The 21,623-nt window shown below is 56.6% G+C and overlaps 5 protein-coding genes across 5 annotated transcripts; 3 read left to right on the forward strand and 2 right to left on the reverse strand.

Annotated features, from left to right (window-relative positions):
- Positions 1–88: 88 nt before the first annotated feature.
- Positions 89–8,436, reverse strand: QBC33DRAFT_590677 (uncharacterized protein; the record flags this gene model as incomplete). The annotated part of the gene is made up of 9 exons (XM_060431621.1): positions 89–279; positions 364–2,510; positions 2,577–2,628; positions 2,721–3,290; positions 3,371–3,579; positions 3,637–3,749; positions 3,804–7,395; positions 7,453–7,606; positions 7,686–8,436. The coding sequence occupies 9 exons, from the start codon at positions 8,434–8,436 to the stop codon at positions 170–172; spliced, it is 7,698 nt and encodes a 2,565-aa protein (XP_060282019.1). The 3' UTR covers positions 89–169.
- Positions 8,437–10,073: 1,637 nt separating this feature from the next.
- Positions 10,074–11,517, forward strand: QBC33DRAFT_138265 (uncharacterized protein). The gene is made up of 3 exons (XM_060422094.1): positions 10,074–10,444; positions 10,513–10,563; positions 10,634–11,517. The coding sequence occupies exons 1-3, from the start codon at positions 10,389–10,391 to the stop codon at positions 11,268–11,270; spliced, it is 744 nt and encodes a 247-aa protein (XP_060282020.1). The 5' UTR covers positions 10,074–10,388; the 3' UTR covers positions 11,271–11,517.
- QBC33DRAFT_138184 (uncharacterized protein) lies at positions 11,518–12,620 on the forward strand. Its single transcript, XM_060422093.1, has one exon. It carries the CDS (start codon positions 11,765–11,767, stop codon positions 12,485–12,487), a length of 723 nt encoding a protein of 240 aa, XP_060282021.1. The 5' UTR covers positions 11,518–11,764; the 3' UTR covers positions 12,488–12,620.
- A 1,081-nt stretch (positions 12,621–13,701) lies between these two features.
- Positions 13,702–15,698, reverse strand: QBC33DRAFT_138173 (pyridine nucleotide-disulfide oxidoreductase-domain-containing protein). Its single transcript, XM_060422092.1, has one exon. It carries the CDS (start codon positions 15,601–15,603, stop codon positions 13,969–13,971), a length of 1,635 nt encoding a protein of 544 aa, XP_060282022.1. The 5' UTR covers positions 15,604–15,698; the 3' UTR covers positions 13,702–13,968.
- A 1,065-nt stretch (positions 15,699–16,763) lies between these two features.
- On the forward strand, positions 16,764–21,266 carry QBC33DRAFT_579505 (cell division protein anillin-domain-containing protein; the record flags this gene model as incomplete). The annotated part of the gene is made up of 5 exons (XM_060431144.1): positions 16,764–16,781; positions 16,846–16,983; positions 17,044–19,939; positions 19,997–20,727; positions 20,793–21,266. 5 exons carry the CDS (start codon positions 16,764–16,766, stop codon positions 21,264–21,266), a joined length of 4,257 nt encoding a protein of 1,418 aa, XP_060282023.1.
- Positions 21,267–21,623: the final 357 nt, after the last annotated feature.

The raw sequence follows: 21,623 nt of genomic DNA on the forward strand, positions 1-21,623 counted from the left end.
TCGCTGAGTGTGCTCCTATTTGGTCCCCAATTATCTCATCGGAACGGACCCTTTTCACTGAAAGTCTGGGTCGTTAAGAACACCCACACCGGGCATAACGACGTCGCCCAGACTGTCCATCTGCTCCGAGCACACCGACGAGTTCTCCCAATCTGTGGAGCCTTCGCAATCAGTCGGCCGTAACGCTTGACGTGATACTGGATGAGTCGCTATAGAACATACCAGACCCGTCTTCTTCCGGATCTTCGACTGTGAGCCTGCGTAAGGGTTCGAGAACGCCTATTGATTGGTTGCATGGTTAGCTTTCCCGAGATTTCTAGGACAGAGAGCATCCTGTGTTTAGGAGGAGAAGTGGCCACCTACTTTGGCCAAGCTTGATAAACTCGATCGTCATGTCATCCTCATTTGCACCGCCGATATCGTAGTACTTGTTGCACTCCCTAATGACTCGCTCAAAGGCCGCCACCAGTTGCACGCCCACGTTGACTCGTCGGCTGACATAATTATCTCGTAGGAAGGCAAGGCATTGGATGCCCAGCGACCGCGCAGATCTGACCAGAACCTCGGCCCTTCTACTGTCCTCGAGGCTGTCCCCGAAGTCGGGCGACGGGCCAAACCTGAAGACCCTCTCCTGGAGGAAGAATTCGACGTCGCTGACGACGGTGGAATCAAAGTATCCAAGAAGACCTGGCACCCAATCGGACAGATTCTCCAGACCGATGATGAGGACCTCGTCCGGAGTCTCGCCTGAGTTCTCGCGTGGACCGTCGAAAACATCTCGTTGGAACTCAAAGAACGCCTTCCCCTCGTTGTTCTGCAAGCACATGCATTGTTGGCTCACGTGCGCGATCAGAGCATTGACCAAGTCGGCATGAGTCCCCATACGGCAGAAGACTCGTGATGCAACCTGGAGATAGGGTGCATTCTGATGGCCCGGCGCGACCTGGCCGCCGATGGCGAGTTTCAGGGTGCGTAATATCTTGCCCTCCATCATGCGGCCGCAGCGCATGAGGCTCGCAATGATCGAGTGCGTCGCAGCCTGGTTCTGGTTGATGGCGATCAGTTTGTCCACAAAGATATTTGCCATCTCTCTGGCCCAGTCTTGGTGGAGGAGCTTGCTCTCGGACCTCGTGAAGAGAAATGGGCCCTCGATATTTTCTGCCGTCGCGAGGCGGTGCTCGAGACAGTCCAGTAGGATGGGCTCCCCCCGTTCATTGAACGGCATATGCAGGGCGGAGATGAGCACGTCGAAGAGCCCAATGATGCTTTCGTAAGAGGGAGGCCGGGTGGCCAACCTACGGGACACCGTGGCTATCATTCTCGCGAATTGCTGCGGCAGCTCCAAATTGGGATCGGCCGATAGGATGAATATGAGAGATCGGAAGAAAGGCTGCTCGAGGAAGAGGGCCCTTTCGTGCGGCCCCAACCGGACGAAGGAGAGCATCAAGCCGAACACTTCCTGCCAAGACCGAATGCTCAAGTGGAAGAACTCAAACAAGAGGCTGAACATGCGAATGACGCCGTTGAGGACTAGCGCGCCACCGTCGAGTTCGTCTTCGTCGTCCTCGGGCATCCCATAGTGCCGAGGAAGGCGGGTTTTGATGACCCGCAGCGCCTGTATCAGCAGATCAGACGTTCCTTTTCGGACCAATTGCTCGGCGTTCTTCTGGACCATCAGGCGCAACACCTCGTTGTGGGCGTGAAAGTAGCCGTAGATGGCGAAACTGCATCGGGAACATGCTTGGGCATACAGCCCCAGACGTTTGAGCAGGACTTCGAACTCGGGAACCTCCTTCGTCCGCGACGCAACCTGGTCAAGGTGGCTGAGCGCCATGTAGATCGCCTTGTCCTCCATCTTGTGCGACTCGGAACATTGTTCGCCAGCGATGGTCTTCATGTGATGGAGGGCCATCTGGACGAAGCGGATCTGGGCGGGGTCGTAAAGACAATGTCTCCGGAGCAACGCGGTGTTCTCTCGCTGGATGAGCTGCCCCAGATTCTGGTGAAGCGAGACTCGCAGTGGGCTCGAGATGCCCGACTCCCGCAAGAGCCCCTGCTCCCTCCTGAGTGCAGAAGACCTCTGGTAGAAGAGCATGTAGGCACTGTAAGTCTTGTCGTAAACAACACCGTTGCCCTCGAATGGTGGCCGGAAGTCGGAGCCGCCGAAACATGCGTTTTCCATTTGCCCAAAGTCCCAGGGGCTCACGGTATCGTCATTGAACTCGAACCAAGCCTCCGAGTCGCTGCTTGTTGGCCGCTCCCGAATGTACGAGTAGTAGTGGCCAGACTCGGCAGTTCCGGAATGAACCAGGACTCCGACCAGCTCGAAGATGTCCGCCGGTCTATCCTCGGACGCGTTATTTAGATGCTCAACCGTGTACGGCCGCATATCGAACTTGCTGGGAAATGAGAAGTAGTCGTTGATCTTGCTACGCTGGAGCGTCCTGAGATTGAAATCGAACCGCTTGAGATGGAAGATGAGGTTATCCGGTATGTCCTTGAGACACGCCCTATACGATTTTTGTGAGTCAAAACATATCAAGCATGGAAGAACTCCAGGGTGCGGACGAACGAACCTCTTGACAGCATCCACATGGCGGTCGCAGGTGGAGCATTTATACTTGTTGTCTGTACAAAGGAATATAAATAAGTACGGGCAGAGACAGGGAGAGCGAGAGGAAGGCTGGGAAGGGCAGGGGTTTCTTCTCTTCAATGCTTACCACCCTCCATGATTTCGCCATCCACATACGCCTGCAAGCTGTCCTGGAGGCTGCTCTTGCCCTTAATATCGCACTGGATCGCCGAGAAGGGCTCCAGCCGTTCCGAAATGTGGTCGCACTCCTTTGACGCGACCTGCTGGACCAGATGGCCACCATAAAAGGATCGAAATCGCCTCTTTGCCTCGGCGGATGAAAGTTGACCTTCCCACCGGTCGAAGAGGAGGTTGTAGAACTCGTCCACATCCATCTGGTTGTGGATGTCGATCTGGGTATCCTCGTATGTCTTGATGGTGGCGACCAGCTCGTCGGGATTCAGGGAGCGCCGAATGCTTTCCTGCATGAAACCGAATATCTTCTGCGTCTGGAAGAGCAGGCTCTGCGAAAACTCGGGGTCCTGGACGACGGTGTCGAGCATGAATCGACGGAAGCCCGTATTCATGAAGAGCTGGGTGAAGAGAGAGTTTAGGTAGCAGGTGTTGGAGAGGTTCTTTAGCCCAACATACCCGCAAGGGGCTCGGATCGCCTTGGGTCTCTCGAACTGCTGAAGGAGCTCATATGCATAAATATCTCCTGCGGATGGACGGACGCCTGTGAGTACACCTTGCGCACGCTTTAAAGGGGAGAGAGGGGCTTGATTTTGCGAGACTCACCACTTTCATCGTCAAAGATAGGAACCAGTTGATCAAGATCGTCAAGAAGACACCGTAGCTGAACTGGGTCGTCCCTGATCAAGAAGAAGATCATGTCCATCAGCATTCCTCGGCTCTGGTGACACAAAACCGGCTTGACGGGATCAGGGCGGCCATCCATCTCGAAAGGGGGGAATAGATGCTTCCAGAACAGCTTTCTCGCGAATCCACTGAGAAGGGTTAGACATTTTCTTGAGTGGGGAAATTGGGGTGGGAGCGGGACTCACGCTGGCGGCAATAGGTGTCGCTCCACTGGATACTCTTCCCAGGAGAGGATGCAGTGTAGAAGGCGGATCAAGCCGTTGGCAACGACATCTATCATGTCGGGCTGGGTTACATCCTATATGCGCGTCAGCCTCAAGGGGTGGTTCGCCTAGAGAAGAGTCATGCTCACCTCGTATGTAGTATACGACAGTAGCAAGTCGCCCCAGTCAGCCAGCAGCTGCTGGACGTCGAAGATTGGGGATCCCGAGCCCCGCAGCAACTTCAATATCGACAACGCAAGGCTGAGAAGCTCGCCCGAATTGTGTGGCTGGCGCATGGCTGGTCCCACGAGTCTCGACACGAGTGGCCAGAAGAACTCCCGAAACTCGCCGGCAGCGGCATGCAGCTCCGGAGATTCTATGATTTTCTTCCCGATCAGCTCTGCTGTATGTTGCCTGACTGCCGGCCGCGAATTATTGAGGAGCAAATCGGCGACTAGCTCGGGGACTTGGTCGTGTTCGCGGAATTCCTTCCAGAACTCGGGGCTCCTTGAGCAGCATTCGAAGATGCCTAGCAGGCAGAGGCAGGCGTGCTTTGTGGCGCTCTCCGGAGCGTCGGCAGTCATGGTCGACGACAGGATCTGAACGAGGCGCCTCAACAACGATCCGTCGAGGAATCTGGACACAGACGCAGGGAGAAGCGGGTCTTGTAGAATACGCACAAACGAGTCTACCAGGGCCGAACTGAGGTCGATCTGCAGTTCCGGGGTCGGACACCGCCCAACCACTTCTGGGTCAGAGATGGCCGCGACAACCAGAGACATAGCTCCGGTCAGGAACCTAGAGAACGGTGCCTCGCCTCCGGCTGTATGGCCGTCATCTGGCTGCGCAGTGAGGGCCTTTCGCTGGGAGGCCAAGTGCTCCCCAAGTACGTGCACGGCATACAGTGACTTGAGGGGCTGACCCAGCGGGAATATTTCCGTGTGAGATGCGCCGGGAGACCCGATAGACTCGAGGATGTTGTCGTCCGGCGGTAGCTTGATCAAGAAGCTGTAGATCTCCTGGGCCAGGTTCTCCTCCATGCTCAAATAACCCCATAGCTCATCAAAGTGCCCGAGGATCTCGATCTCAACAGCTGAAGCCCCGGGCCGGACGCGGGCCGGTGTCGAGGCCACGTCGGATTCGCGCTTCACCAGTATGATGCCGTTATGGATTTGTAAGTCCTCCAGGGATTTGCATATCTCGCTCTCCTGCGGCACAAATGGCCTCCCTCGATAGTAGATCCGATAGTTGCTGAACCCGGTGGCCTTCTGCAAGCTGACCAGCAGAGATGCGGCAGTATTGCGCCTCCCAATGTTCAACGGCTTCACCTCGGTCTGAGTGTCGCCATCAAAGGACTGGTACATTAGTTCGGCCGAATCGCCTTGCACATCCTTGCTTGGGGAGTCCAGGATGAGCGATCTCAGATCGGGGGCGGAGAATTGCGCCTTGGCCTGATGAAGGCGGTGGAACTCCCTGAGGACGGCGAGGGAGCGAACAAACAAGAGCTCTTGCTCGCGCACCTGTTGCTCAGAGGCGACGAGGACCATTGGCTCGTCGTCCCCGCCGCTCGTAGTGCCATCACTGAACGCTCTCAGCTTGACAGCTGCCTCGGAGAGCTGCTTCAGGCAGCGATTCACCATGGCCAGATGCACCTTGCGCGCTCGGTGATGGGGGAAGGACAGGATAGACCTGCTATCCATGTAGACATCGTTGACGAGGGTATGGATTGCCTGCTGCTCGATGGTATTCGGAGCGGCGGTGAGGATCATGCGCCACAGCTGCTCGAGGCCGCCTCGGCCACTGCTGTCGTCGTCATCATCGAGAAGGATGCTGCCGGCATCGTTTACCAACGGCAGCACACACTCCCGGACAAACTCGAGCGTCCCGAGGCAGAAGCATTCGGGAGGAAGATTCGGCAGGTACTCGGCGAAGCATGTCAATATGAACGGGTTCTCCATTGGGCTTCTCCTCAGGGAGTGGTTCAGGATTTGCCACCCGGCTTCTCGGTCCTCCCGGCAAGCAGCGCCACTGCCGACCAGCATATCCCAGAGCCTAGGGCCAAGGTCCTTCGCGACGGTCGACGGCTGATGCACCAGAATAGCCATTATCAACTCCTTCCGGGCGATGTTGTGAGCGCCGCTGATGACCGCGGGGAAGCGTGCCGCCCGTGCTGCAGGGATCGCAGCTTCAAGCTCGTCCACCAACAGCCTCGTGAAACCATGTTCCGCAGTGAGGATCTGAAGCTCCCGAGGAGCAGTTGGCCGCAGCATATTGGAGATTACGCAGAGACTACCCAGCGTTGTCGGCGATGTCTCTGCGATGTCCTGCAGGCAGTCAAGGTAGATCTCCCTGCGACCGTTTGAATCCGGTCCGTTGATCAGCACGTCCCTGAATTTCTGCGTGGAAAAGCTCAGGAGGTCTGGGTGGGCCACGGGCGACTCGCGCCCGAAGACGGAGGACTGCCTGATCAAGCGAACGCACAAGAGATACGGGGGAGTATCCAGGATGGTTTGCTCAGGAAGGAACTTCCCCGGGAGGCACCTCAATATCTGGTCCAGGAATTCCCGCAAGGTTGGGCCGAAGGCTTCCGCGGCAACCGAGTTGAGCTTCTCGCAGAGATATATCAGGTCTTCGTATGAGAAAAGGTTTGTGATGCGAGTCGCCATGCGAATCAGGGCATCCGACACACGCGGGTCTTGGCTCGATGTCACGGTCTGCCACAGGAGGTCCGTGTGCTCTCTTGTGTAGGTTTTCGATACCAGAAGAAAGCCGATGATGTTGCTGCTGTCCATTGTGATCTCCGGGTGGCACGTTGGGCCGAGAATATAAGCGACCAGTCCCGTCCGGAGGAGGAAGTCGGCTACATATTTTAAGAGGGAGGCGTTTGACTCATCCGCGGGTTCGTTGAGTTTCCTCCAGTAGGCGACAAGCTCGTTCGACATGGAGCTGGCTGCCATGACTCGCAGTTGCATCTGGCTCGACATGATAAGTCGACTGAACACGGTGAAGCGCCAATGGTAGGCCATGGCTTCAGGCACGCTGTGGTCCGCAATTGGCGGGTGGTCCTGCCGATGCTCTTCTATTATAACCTGTGGCACGACCCGCTCCGTCGACAGACACATTTGATAGATATCTGCCAGCGCCGTAAGCTGGCTCAAAGCAGAGTCGCTCGAGAGGTGGTTGACATGCTTCTCGATGATGTGCGACAAGGTGCCGGACATGAGGTTGAAGAACTGGTATCCTCTGGCGATATTACTCCTTGCCCGCTCGACGTCCTGAGGCGAGAAATCAGCCGGGTCTTGATATATTCGAAAGCTCTCCCTCATGATGTTGCAGATCAGGCCGCATATGGAGCCCAGATTGTCGGTGAGCTTTGGGTAGCGGGCAATGAGCTCGACCTCCATCTGAGCCAGCTTCATCAAGACTGCCAGGGATGCTCCCTGGGTCGGGTGGTAATTCTGGAAGGCGGCGAGGATTTCCATCACCTCTTCGGCATAACTCCAGTCTGATTCACCATTGTGCAGGTGGTTCGCATGTAGGCTCGACTCTTCTCTCCGAGTCAGTAGGGACAACGCGTGTGCATAATATGGAGACGCGAGGTCGGAAATGCGAGGCGGGTCGGTGGACGAGGCACGCAGCCACTTCACGTCAAGCTCGACGAAGTATGCCGCCAGTTTCGCGAACCATTTATAGAAGGTGAAGATGTCAGTGCGTAATGCTGGGTTCCGTGGATATGGCGCCCTGTCAGGGGTTAGAAAATCCGGTGCAAACCAACATTGCCGCAGCCAGGATACTCACCTCCGGTTGATCATAAAGATAACAAGATCAGGGAAGGTCTGCCAAAGACTCCGATGCGCGAAGTAGGATTCCAACGCCATGCGATGGCCGGCTTTTCTAGCATAATATAGGTATTTCTGGATCCAATCTGTCATATTCTTGGAGACCAGGTCGTCTGGGAGGGACGCCCGTGTCAGCAAACAATGAACAACTAACTGCCATGGTGGAGGGGGTAGAGGGCAGGGGCAACTTACGAGTTGGCATGTATGGTGCCAATCTGGTAATGGTCTCTGTGTAAGTCTCGGCGGCGTCGTGGAATGGGAGCTCGACGGTCGGATCGTCGGGAATATCCGCAGCCTCGTCGTCTTGCAGCAGGGTGACCTGAGGGTGAGGACCGTCGAGGTCGGTGTCGTCATCGTGGTCCACGGAGATAACCTCGAGGGGAGGGCTGCTGGCGCCCGAGCTACTAGAAGCAGCCGTGTCGGCAGCCGCGTCTGCATGTGCCATCTCGACTTCGGATTCCTCGACGCTGATCTTCACGTCGTGGTCATCGTCGTCGTCGTCGGCGTCGTCGGCGTCTGGGGACACCGACACCACGAGAGGAAGGGCTGAATTTGTTGCGGACGGTGGGGAGGAGGGAATGGTCTCTAGAGGACGAGATGGAGTCCGCACATTTATTGTGACTCTGCTAGATCGAGCTTCGGATGGAGGCTGCGAATCGGCAGGCTTCTGCTCGGGGGTTTGGGGGGTGGTGGGGTCTGTATCAACCTTCATGGTGGTGGGGTCGTCGTCCTGACCACCTTCCGACTCGGCTCTTGTCCGGCCACCTTCGTGGGAAGAGGTAATGCTATCGACGGATCGGCTTCGGGAGGCGCCGCTAAGGGAGGTGCGCCGCCGCTTTCTGGAGGAGATATCGCTGTCGTCGAAGGGATTAGGGCGGGTTGAGCAAGGCTCAGAGGAGACAGCGCGTTCTCTCGACTGGGCGGGGCTCGAAGCTTCGTCCATCTGGCTGGTGCAAACCGAGAAAGCGGGAAGGCTGCTGTAGCTCCGGAGACGAGGCAGCTTTCGCTCGAGGAAGCTCCGCTGCAGCTTCTATATCCCCTAGGACTTAGCATAAGGTATGTGGAAGGATAAAGTGGGGAGTGATTGGGGGAAGAGGCAAGCTGAGAGAGTTCGAGAAGAAGCGGATACGCGGAAAGGTGAGGGGCAGTACTCGAAAATGAGTCCAAGAGATCGAACCCCAAGGCCTGTTTAAAATGGGGAAAATGGGGAAGCTTTTGACGTTGGTGGGAATGAACCTGGGGCAGGGAAGGCACACAGGTTGAAGGCAAAGGAAGGTCCTCACGCGTGGCTTGCGTGTAGGTAGTCGACCAAGGTGGGGGAGGACGGGAAGGGCGAAGGTATTGATGTAACTGGGGCTTTTAGATGAAAGAACTGCAAGATACCTACCTAGGTAGCTAGGTACCTACAAAGTAGGTTATTGCTCCTTACCGAAGTGCGAGGCTGCGAGAAAGGACGAGGCCGATGTCTTTGCAATGACAAATGGGATCTTCCCGAGGGAAATGCAGATGGGTGACAGGCTGCCTCTGTCACTAAGGTGCTGCATCAAAGAAAAAGTGCTTGCTCACTGAATTCGTTCGCTGGAAGCTTTGTCCATGTACAGTAGGTACGTGCACAGTAAATGGGCAGGCGCTGCACTTTTTTTGGTGGGAGGGACCTAGGTACCTATGTACGTCCAATCCGTAGGGACGGGGCATGAGATATGTGGATACCGAGGGGTGAAATCAGCAGGGGTTTGGAAGGGGTGGTTGCAGCGAATCCGAGCTGCTGTCAGTGTCGGTATTCAAGATTCTGGAATATATATATATAGGTATGTATATATAAATATGCAAGTGAGGTCAAATCAGACACATGTCAGAATCCGTGACAGGTTCATATATGGCTGAGAGAAACACCTCCAATGCGTTCGTGCAGGTGAGTGAGCAGGCAAGCTTTACCGTGGTTTGACCAGGGACGCTTTCCAAGGATGGCATCTTCAGTACCCAGGCTGCCAGGTAGGTAGGTATCTCTGAAAGGGAGGGGTCTTCCAGAAAGTCGTACGAGCTCCATCTGACCGCGATTTTATAGCTTGAATCGTGGAATTGCGTCTGTGCTGAGTGAGTTTTTGGTTTAAACTTCGCTCTAGTTCCTGTACGTTCGTAATCCTCCTGGCCCACTACAGCTTCATCGCCGCTTCTCCAGGAACCTTCATCTGCAAGCCTTTCGACGTGGTTGGCAATCCGTATAAAAACGTATAGTACGTGCTAGCCTGCGGTAGCTCTACGTTTGTCTGTGGTCTGGAGATCGCGGTGAAGGGTCTATCATCAGTGTATCTAGGTAAGGGAGCTCTAAACTACTAAATAAATACCCCCGAGCGTGAATATAGTAACGATTACTTGTAAGACAGAAGATATAACTCTGCCATGTCCATCTTTTGTCATCCAGAGAGCTAAAGCAGGGGTCCCAAGACAACAGAGACAGGGATGCAGGGGAATTTCTGGTTGAGTTCACCTTTCGATTCCCGAAATTTGCAGAAAAGGCAATAACTAACGGCGTGCTAAGCGTGAGCTGCTCGGTGTGGGCAGACGGGAGTATAGGAGCGCCATGAGCAAACGTCATAAGTCAGCGGTGATAGGGCTGCCAAGAGCTAACGTTGACGAAGAGAGCTAGCCGGGTAGGTCCCTCACTCCAGGCGAGCATTCCGTGCCAAGACTTTTTACCTAACCCCAAATTTTATTCTGGTTTGGAGAATACTTCATTACTTGCTCAGATATGCGCTTAGGAAACTAAATACCCAACCGTTGATTGCATCTAATACTTCTGCCCTTCTATCTACCAAGGACAAACAGAAGACAAAACTCCATTCCACCTTCCAGGGACTGCGACTTGGAGCGGGAAACAAGCTTGGGACTGCAGGCATGGAACGAACCAAGATCATCCATCAGCTGGACACGCCGTTTTCAACGGCCCATTGGTCAGCACCATGCCCCTTGATCTGGAATTTTGACTTCGGGTTCGAATATTAATATCCCAAAAAAACAGGCCTCAAATAAACCAGGAAGACCAAGCGGCAATTCTTGAGCTCCTCTGCAAGTACGTTTTTTGTCTCTTGATGGTCCACTGTGGATTCTGCCATCAAGTCGTTGACCCATCCCTCGTCTAGTCTTCTTTCCCCACTTGGCCAGTATCGCAAGTCCTTCATTACTCCCTCGAAGGGGAAGAGGGACAAATCTCGGAAGCGTAAGAGTCGAGATGATTCCGTCTCGCATCCCGCCGTCCCTCCAGCTGTCCCTCCAACCCCTGAGTTGGCTACGTCTCTGGATGTAGGGCTGGCAAAGATCTCCAGGTCCTTGGAGAAGCTGTCAAGCAGGGCGACCCCATCTCATTCCACAGGAGGTGAGGACCAAGAAGACAAAAAGACGTCAGCTAGTCCTGGCCCTGGTCCGTATGCGGTCGTGTTCGTTGCCCGCTCGGGACAGTCTTCGGCGTTTCACTCCCATTTTCCGCAGATGGTTGCAACGGCATCCAGTTGCCTGCCAGAAGGCCAGTCTATCAGGCTTGTTGGCTTCTCAAGGGCTTGCGAAGACCGGTTGAGTTCCTGTCTCGGCATTCCTCGCGTCTCATGCATTGGTCTGCGTGAGGGCTCGCAGCTGGCCAAGGGAATAATCGAATTCGTGAGAGACCATGTTCCGCCTGTCGATGTTCCGTGGCTTCGAGAGGCGCGAGACGGCCAATTTCTCAAGCCCAAGATCAACGCCTGCGAGACAACGGTCGGGGTGAAGCGGCCGAAAACGTCATGAATCCAAGCTTATTCTTCGCTGCTTTTTGAAACCGCTGATTCAGCAGCCGCCGAGGTGCTGTAGTAGTCCAAGCATTGTTCTCCCTGCTGGTTGAATTGCCATCCTCAAACTGCCAGAACAGAAAGGCCACGCTCTTATCCGAGACAAACAGAATGGCTGTCCTTTACGGGGCTGCCCAACCAAGTCCAGCTTGCTTTGTCTCCTTCACTGTATATGTACTTACCGCTTTGCAAGTTGGCGGCCATGGTAGCAGCCCAAAAGGTCATGCAGTATAATATGTCCTACAAAGGTTCTCAAGCCCATATATCTCTTGACTTATCCTCTTCAGAGGATCCCAGAGGGAATGGACAGATGAAGTCCGATATTGTGATTCGGGTGACTTGATCTTCCTGTTGTGGGAGCCGAATCCGTGTAAGTCTAGCCCAGATCCACCCCCATCGATTGGAGTCCTGTCCGACTGTGCCATTCTTAGATCCCATCGTCATGAACCATGCATGGGCCCGCGATGTTTCCGAAGGCTTCAAACAGATCGCCCTGGCAACTTGCCTTGTACCTTCCAGCCTACCCTTTCGGGTTTTCTCCAGTCCTTTTCTCTTCCATTGTTTACCATCTTTCTTTCCACCTCAGAATTTGTACCACTCCGAAGATCCCCAAAAATACCACCCCATCATCTCGCCATCTTATCACGTATCCAGCCTCCTCGCCAACGCGGATATTCCGCTGAAAAGTATCATCACTCTGCCACGATGGATAACGAAGAGCAGATTTGCCTGGCCCGTGAGCTACGGGATGAGTTTCAAGCCAGCGGGACATTCCGCAGCGAAGGCCCTGCCGCTGGTCGCGGTCGCCAGCCCAGAGCCCGTGGCGGCCAGACCACGGCTCGTGGCGGTCAGGCCACGGCTCGTGGTGGTCAGGTTACGGCTCGTGGTGAGCAGACCAGGATTCGTGGTGGTCAGCCTGCCGCTCGCGGTACCCAGCCCACGGCTCGTGGAGGACAGCATGCCGCTCGTGGTACCCAGTCCAGGGCTCGCCGTGGCCGAGGCCAGAGGGTCTCCCGCGCTGCCACAAATAGCAGTGCCTCGCAATCCACCTCGGTCATAGGTACGTGTCTATTTTTCGTTTCCTGCGTCTCTTTTTGCCTACTGCTCTCTCATTCTTCCCTCCACCTCCACGCCGTTTGCTTGAGACTCTCGAAGCCAACTCCTGACTCTGAATAGGCGATAATCATGGACATGGAAGCGGCTCCGTCAGTACTCCTGCTTCTTTCGTGGACAACGATACCAGTGACGACATCGCTCACCAGAATACTCAAACTGGGCGTGGCCGCGTGTACTATTACCAGGACTATGATAGCCTCATCGACCAACCAGTCCCAAGGGCCCAGAGCACCAATCCGCTCCCAAACCCGACTTTTGTATCGTCCCAGACGTTTACTGCCATTCCTGGATTCCAGGTCTTTCCCTATCCGGACAGCAAGAACCGCATGGGTACCACCTCTGGACAACTGGTCATGGTCCAGGATACGGAAGTATATGGCCAGCCCACCCTGTCCAGCAACCGGTGTGAAGCCCCTGTCAGCACGACCCAGCAGGGTGTGCACATGGCTGGCAACGCCATGCACGCAGCCCACGCACCCACTCCCCCGACGACCAGGGCCAGTTTTGCCACCGTTCAGGCCACAGTCGACCATATAGGCCCCGTGGTCTGGAACTACCAGGATCCGAACGCACAGCGCGAGCCCCTTCCCCATCATCTCGGCCACCAGGCCGTCTTGTCCCCACTGACCAACCTCAGTGGCCAACCGCGCAACGAGGCTCCTCCTTCCAAGCCGACCGTCAAACCATCAGTCACTGGCCTGACCCTAATGGATATGGACATCGATGAACTCGAGTGCCAGGCCAGGGCTCTCATGCCGATCTCCTCCGCCCCCTCTCCTCCCCTCTGGCCGCTCCTCTGCCCAGACGAGTTGTCCGCCGACCCTCGGGCTTCCAGGACTCCGACTCGGTCCCCTCGCGTCGATGGCGAGGGAGCAGTACGCGATGGCAGTGCCACGCCGACCGCTTCGGTTGGCGAAGTGCGTCGCACCGGCCTCTCCCCCGCCCCCGGAACTCCCCGTCCGGCTATTGTGCGTGTCGTCGGTGGGACTTGGCGGCCGTCGACCTGAATGCCGCAGCGCGTGTGGGCATGGTGTCTCGGATCCCGCTCCCGGCTGAGTAGTATTGGGTGTGCCGCCGTCGATGCTTTGTTCCGATGTTCCGAGGATGCCGCCGTGCCAGGCTTGCTGATGCTGCAGGACTAGGGTTTATTCTTTTTATTATCCCAGCCTGCCGCCTCTTGGCCGACTCGAGGTTGGGTTGAGACGCCCCATACCAGTTGCCATCAGCATGTTTGCTGGCCGCCTCCATGGCCACCGGAAGGCACTTCTCCTCGTTGTATCTTATGTTAATAGCACCTCTACTAGCATGTAGAACAGGCAACTGATCGTAATGGAGGGCGGATTGAGATAAATCACCACGCCGTAGCTTGCGTCTAGTATGCATCTTCTATGAGTAGGGTTTCTATGTTACAATTATGTAGATGGGTAGAATATCTGACAAACACCTGCTTTTTTTACATTTCCGACGCCATCACCCCCCTAGAACACCGCGAGGAATGCAATGCACCAATTTAGCCCATCCCCTGCCCATCCCTCCCCTCCTCAAAACCGCGATATGTCCCGCCCAAACATCCACGATATGGCCCAGTACACGGGCACCATGATCTTGTTCCTCACGCTCATGCTGGCGGTCAGGTACGCGCCGCGCCAGACGATCCAGGCGACCCAGCCGCGCAGCTCGTCGGCGCTGCTCTGGTGGATGGCCTTGCGGCCGCCCAGGTACGTCAGCGTGCCCCAGTCGCGGTACCGGAACGCCCTGCGCGCCGCGTCGCCCGCGTTGAGCTGCACGGCTAGGTGCCGCGCCTGCTGCGACGCCACCTGCGCCGTCTTGGGGAGCGCCACCGTGGGTGGGCCCCCGGCCTCGCCCTCGCCCAGGCTCTCGATGACGGCGCAATCGCCGATTACGAACACGTCGTCCAGGACGCCGGTGGCTGGCGAGTCGGCCGTTCGCCCCGCCGCCGTGGTCGTGCGCGCCCGGAGGTACGGGTCCGTCACTATGCCGCCCGTCTTGGGATCCTTGAGCAGGTGCGACTCCTCCTCTCTCTCCCCCTGCCCCTTGCCGGCCGCGAAGGACTTGGAGACTAACTTCTCCACCAGCGGGTTCTGCATCAGGCCCGTGCTCCAGACCACCAGGCCGGCGCCGACCTCCTCGTCGCCGTACTCCTTGATCCTGACCCGCAGCATCCCGTGCTCATCCCCGAGGTGGCCGTCAGCGAGCCGCACGCGCTGCAGGTGATGCTCCGTCTTGACGGCGATGCCCTGGCGGGCAAAGATGTCCATGGCGTAGCGGGCGAGGGCCTGGTCAAACATGGGCAGTACCTTGGGGGCGATGTCGTACACGCTGATGGACACGAGCGGCAGCAGCTCGGGGTAGATGGTTGCGAGGTCCTCGTGGATCAGGTCGTGCAGCTCGGCCGCGAACTCGATGCCCGTCGGCCCGCCGCCCACGATGGCGAAGTGTAGGAGCGACCGCTTGTCCTCCTGAGTCAGCGGCGTGCCCCCGCCGCCGCTGCCGGTGGGGTACGAGCACTGCTCGAACAGCGAGAGCACGCGCAGCCGGATGCGCCGCGCGTCGCCGATGTCACGCAGGAAGTGCGCGTGCTGCCTCACGCCTTCGATGCCGAAGGTCTGGCTGTACGCGCCGACAGCCACGACGAGCTTATCGTAGGCGACGTCGAACATGGCGGTATCTTCGGGCTGCCGGTCCTGGCCCTTCGGCGGTCGGGGCGGGTGAGGCCGGGGCATGCCCTCAGCTGTGGCTCCTCCTTCGGGCTTCGGGGGATCTGCCAACGGGACGGGCCGGTTGGACAGGTCATCCGTGGCGTTAGCCTCGACGCGGATGGTCTTCCGTGAGAAGTCAATATCGTCGGCCCAGCCTTGGTAGAAGGCAACGCCGGCGCGGCGTACGGGCTCGAGCACGGCTCGGAACTCGAGCGTGCCGACCGCTGTGGAGGCCAGCAGCGGGGTGAAGACGAAGTAGGAGCGCGGCGAGATGACGATGCGCTCGTACTTTGCCGGGTCGAGCTTGCGCGCGAAGGCGTAGCCCGCCCAGCCGGAGCCGAGGATTACGACCCGCTCCTTCTTCGGATCTGGGAGTAGGTTAGGATGGCTTGCGTATCCATTGACGGCTTCTGGGCTGCTGCCAATTGCCCTACATGGAGATGAACTTGCCTTCATTCTTCCGCTTGGATGTGATACTATACCATCTCGACACAGTGGGGAAACTGTTAATGGATGCAAGCTTTCTGAGACGTAACCTCGATGAACCAGAGTATAGACGCAATGCCGAATTTGAAGTCATCTTGAATGCCTACGGTCCATCATAATGGTTCCGCCACGCCGGGTGGACTCCATCATATAATAGCTTTAGAATCTTGCCAAGGGCCGATTAAAGATGGAGACACAGCCTTGCTGTGGTGATGTCAAAGCAGCGTCAACTTCCCGATGGCTGACAAACGGCCAAGCTTGGTAGGCGTGTTGCCCCGATTCTACACGAAAATGCGCCGGGATGACCGGGATGCCCAGGAATCGATTGAAAGATCCCCAACTGCGCTGTGTAATCGCACAATTGATGGAAACCGACAAAGTACGTAATACCTGGCATGTAGATGCTTCGCAAGGGACATGGATGGTGACAGCAACTTCATCATCACCAATGAGCACTGATATTATTGTGCTGCGTGGTGTGGCCTGTAGTGCGAGAGCGGCAGCTGGCCAATCTGTAGGCCCAGTTAGTCCCTTGAGAAGGGGAGTAAAAAAAAATAGATAGGGGACGGATAGAAAGGATGGAGGATTCGCAAAGGAAGCTGAAAGAGTCTCGTGATGCCGCAGATTAATAAGTGACTGGACAGTCCTTGGCATGGTCCAATCCATTAGGGAAGGCGAAGATGAAAGCACCCTAACCCAGTCATGCATTAGCGCGGGGTTTCACAGAGGGACGGTTGCGATTGCCAGCGGCCGTTGACATGGCAACGGCGGAAGGAGGCATGCTCCCTCTGTTTACTTTACCCGTCCAATCAAATCAGCCGACACATTGGTAGACAAACGGGCGGCCCATATCTTATACAGTACCTCAGGCTTTCGTGCGGACCATATCCCCACCTTTTTGGATCAACAACTCACCAGCTGAGGAACGTCGGCCAATATTGTCGCTGATATACTTGTGCCCTTCTTTGTCTCTGCGAGTCTTCTTGGTCTGCCGAGTTCCAATTCCCATAAACACGGCATCCAAACTTGCCCGTCCAGAGCAACCCACGTCTTCTTGTGCATATTTCGCGCGGGCATGATTCCCTTCTAGAAGTTTAACTCGATAAATTACAAACAACTCCCCAGAGGAGATGGCTTCAACGGAGCCGGTGAGTCCCTTCTCCCATCGCCAGAGACCGAAGAACTGCCCAGTCCTGACCCATTCTCCCGCAGGTGCACCCGTTGCGCCTATCCAGAGAGACTCTCACCTCTTCACCAAGCAAAGGGTCGAATGCGATCCCGCGCCCGTTGTCGGAATTGTCATCAACTGAAAAGAGACGAAACTCGCCGAGCTGGAACCAGTCCACCAAGGTAAGACATGGCCATTCCAAGGGCACCCTGATTGACGTCGGTCACTTACCAGCGTGTTAGAAAATGAATCTGAATACCGATTCATCGCCATTCCAGTCGTCGCCAATGGACGGCACAACTTCCCCCCGTCTCTTCTGGCAGAACCGAGGCATGAATAATTCCGAGAATACCCCCTTCGGCGCAAGATCTGGGTCCCCGTCTCCCACGCGACGGTCCTCCATTGAGCGCCTGCAGAGGGCGTCCCGCGTCAAGAATAGCAACATCCTGGCTCTCGAGCAGAAGCAGGAGTACGACCCCACCAGGCTACCGCACATTGAACGACCCCTTAGTAAGGTTCAGGGCAATGCATTCGGTGGAACTGGAATCAAGGGTCTACGATCGGAAGGCCGGGGCGTTGGCCACCAACGGAGCGAGAGCAAAACCAACATTCCTCTCTACAGTCCCACCAAGATGAATATTCCAGATTACACTAGCTCCACCAACGCGCCTCGGACTCCAAGCAAAGACCAAGCCTCTCCCATCAAGTCCTCTCTCTCGACGGCGCGTTTCAAGACAAGTTTTGACCCCGAGACGGGGGCCTGGTCCGCCGACACATCGTGCGACGAGCGAGAGCTCCCAGTCGGCAAGACGCTGCATCGGCACGCAAAGAGTGTCACCTTCGACGCTGCACCTCCTCAGGTGAACGAGTATGAAATGGCTACTCCGGATCTTTCCTCGGTAGGATCCAATTCTCGCGAAGGCAGCTATGAGTCCGAGGAAGGGGATGAAGAGGATGAGGACCACTACGAGCTTCACGATCATACTGGTCACGATGACAGCTTCGACGCGTCGCTGGAGGACACGGATAAGACTCCGGTTGTCGGCCCCGATGATTGGAGGCAGAGCAGCCACGATGATCCGTACGAGCACAGTCCCATGCCTGACGAAGCCCCGACACCCAACCGGCCGCAGCATAACCGCACCGACTCGACAAATTCGAACGGGGACCACCGCCCACTGCCTCCGTTGCCGGGTGCTGGCCAACTGACGCGGAGCCATTCCACTTCCTCGACTGGCTTGTCTGCAACAGCAGAGCGCATGCTTGGAGCCCATCGGACCTTGCCCTCTCCCCCGCCAGCCTCATCTACCAAGTCAGAGATCCAGAATATTGGCAATGGGAAGATGACGTTGGAAGAGAGGCTGAAGCTCATGATGCTCTCTGACGACGGCAAGACCGCGGCGGAGCAGCAGCGCGAGCGGCGCATGAGACGCGCCGGGACCCGAGAGCGCGTCGGCAGCCAGACGCCGGAACGCGAAGTTCAGAGTCAGACCGCTGAAGAGGAAGAAGAGGGCGACGATACCATTGGCGATCTTTCCGTGCTCGAGGACTATCAACTCCCTTCGCGCATCTCGCGCGAATCGATTCTCCGCCGAGTCAATGGCAACAAGGCCTTCGAGCGGGAATCAGACTACAACTTCTCATCTCCTGCGCCTAGCTCGTCTCCGGAGCGCCCCATCTCTTATGATCCCGACGTACCCATCCCAAGCACTGAGGACTCTATGCTTGAAGATGAAGAAGATAATGGGAGTGTCATTGTCACGCCTCAGGACGACGACGACGACGATGACGATGACAGAGAAGTTGACGTTTATTCGATTCCGGATCTATACCAACGCTCTGAATCTCAGCTCTCCGACAACGAGAATGACGAGGTAAACCAGGTGGAAGATGATGCTGAAAGCCATTACTCGGACAACGACCTCCCCAAGCCCAGAGCCGAGAGTGTGGAAGAAGACTCGCTCCCAACTCCTCGTGCAACGACCCCTGTCGCAGAAGAACCATCCGCATCCAGCAGCAAGGAAACCGGCATCAGCGGCGCCCTCCAACTCCCGAGCGGCAATGACGAATCAGGATTTGCGTCGAGCCTCGAGTCTTACATGCTTCCCAAGCCAAAGGAACAGGAGGCTACGAAGGAGCCGGAAGGCCGGACGATGGCTGAAGCCCATGCTTACCTCCAGCGGCCCTATACTCCCCTATCCAAGCCGGAATACGACGGCTCTGGCTGGGGGGAGCCTGAGGATGAGTACCAAGAGGAGCCCGGGACCCCCGACTCGGTTATCCACCATCCGATGGACGATTATGAGGAGGAGGAGGAGCAGGAGGAGGCACGCGACTCTCCGGTCATCCCCGAGCGAGTTGCCACAATCAAGTCTGCGTCCGGTTCTAAGCTCAAGACTCGCCCATCCGCTACCCCATCGGATATCATGTCGATGCGTGAGGCTCGCCGTCAGGTTAGCCGTGAGGTTCCCAACGTGCCTCCCATCCCTGAGCGCCACCGCAACAGGATGTCCCGAGACTTGGATGAGCTGTCCACTAGTGATGACTTCCTCGAGCGTCACCCTAGCTTCAAGAAGCGCAGTCTCACGTTGGATCTTGACCTCGGCCTCAGCCTTGATCGGGACTTTGATAGGGTTATTGAGGCACAAAAGGTTGGTTTCCAACGACTTACTCTTCAGCCCCAGACAGACGTTACGCTTCCATCCCCCACTATGCAAGAGTCTAGACAGGAGGGATTGGCTACTCCAGCCACAGAGGCACTTGATGCTGACATGATATCACGCAAACAGCGCGGTTACCTTATGCGCCAGAACACCAAGCTTGTGGCCGCCAGCGACAAGGACGGCGACGACTTCCGCGGTTACCGATCGGCCGGAAACTCCCCTGTCAAGGCGACGCGCCCTCAGTCGTGGACAGTTGAGCCCTGGAACGGCCAGGTCAGGCAGAGCTTGAGAAAGAGGCCCGGCATGCCTGGCCCGGTTCCTCCACTTCCAGGACAAGAGAGTAACGCTGCACCTTTCAACCCACTGACTGAAGAAGCTTCCGGCGCCGAGGTTGCCACCGAAGATAGTGGGGAGAGGGGAAGGTTGTTCGTCAAGGTGATGGGGGTGAAGGATCTCGACTTGCCTATGCCTAAGAGTAAGTGGACGCCGTCACTGTTCCCCCAATGCCACTCCCCGCCGCTAACAAGTCTAGATGAACGGACATGGTTTAGCCTGACCCTCGACAATGGAGTCCACTGCGTGACCACCGCTTGGCTGGAGCTTGCCAGGAACGCCCCAGTTGGGCAAGAGTTCGAACTCGTCGTGCCCAACGACCTCGAGTTTCAGTTGACTCTCAACGTCAAGCTTGAGAAACCGGCACCGAAGAAGGTGCTCCAGTCTCCCACCAAGGCCAGCAAACCCAAGAGCGTCTCGACCTTTAGCCGGGTGTTCGCGTCGCCTAGGAAACGCAAGGAGATGGACCTCCGTCAGAGGGAGGAGGAAGAGCGCCTAGCCCAGCAGCAACGCGAGGCGCACGCTAGGCAGATGAACGCCCAGCCTACCGCATGGGACCTGCTCTCTCCACTGGTAGCCGAAGATGGTAGCTTTGCACGGGCTTACGTCTGCCTAAAGGAGCACGAGACGCGATGCTTTGGCCGCCCATACTTGGCCGAGGTAGCTGCATTCAACGAATGGGCCACTGAGGAGGCCAGTTTCGCGTCGAGCATCATGAGCAAGCGCGGTAGTACCGCCGTCGTTCGACGAGCACCGTACAAGATCGGCAAGCTGGAGCTTCAGCTGCTCTTCGTGCCCCGGCCCAAGGGTGCAACTGATGATGACATGCCCAAGAGCATGAACTCGTGTATTAGAGAGATGAAGGCTGCTGAGGAGCGCCTCGCAAGAAATTGGGAGGGCCATCTAAGCCAACAAGGAGGAGACTGCCCCGTAAGCCCTACTCCCCACAGCTAGAATTACCATGGGAATGCGAATGCTAACTCTGTCACCTATAGTACTGGCGCCGTCGCTACTTCAAGCTCATTGGCACGAAGCTCACGGCCTACCACGAGGCCACCCGGCAACCCCGCGCCACCATCAATCTCGGCAACGCCAAGAGATTGATTGACGATCGTCAGGCCCTCACGGAGAAGGAGACGACGGGCAAGAGCGGAAAGCGCCGGCGGTCAGCCTTCGCCGAGGAAGAAGAGGGCTACATGTTCGTCGAGGAGGGCTTCCGCATCCGTTTCAACAACGGCGAGGTTATCGACTTCTACGCGGACAGCACCAAGGACAAGGAAGGCTGGATGAGGGTCCTCTCCGAGGTCATCGGCCGCGACAGCATCGGGCCCGACGACGACGACGTCTCGGGCGGATCCTCCAAGGCCAAGGGCAAGTGGTGCGAGGTCGTCCTTAAGCGAGAAGACACGCTCCGCCGCCGGGCCGAGGGAAAACGGGTCCACTCCCGGACCAAGAGCATGCACATCTGAGCTGGACTCACTGGGGTGCCGGAGCTTCTCTGGTCCCATGACTATATTTGCATGTTGTCCGTTGTCTTACAGCAACGCGAAATTGACGAGGGACGAAAAAGGGCACACGAGATTTTGATGACACAACCTCATGAGGACGATGATGCGATACGTGACAAGTCAGGATGCCTCATGTCCATTGGTGACGGGTCTGTCTTTGCTATTCTCAAACCCTGGTAACAGCACTCGGTCTCTCAGACACAAAACGTTTTCTTTTTGGCTGGGGCTTGTTAGGACACTATCTCCCGACTCGTACCCGGCTGGTCACGTACAGGTTTTAATATGTATGTTATTGGCGTAAACTTGGGCTTGCCAGTA

The sequence above is a fragment of the Phialemonium atrogriseum genome (assembly GCF_030411735.1).
Source record: "Phialemonium atrogriseum strain 8032-3 unplaced genomic scaffold QBC33scaffold_18, whole genome shotgun sequence".
In the NCBI taxonomy this organism is placed as follows: Eukaryota; Fungi; Ascomycota; class Sordariomycetes; order Cephalothecales; family Cephalothecaceae; genus Phialemonium; species Phialemonium atrogriseum.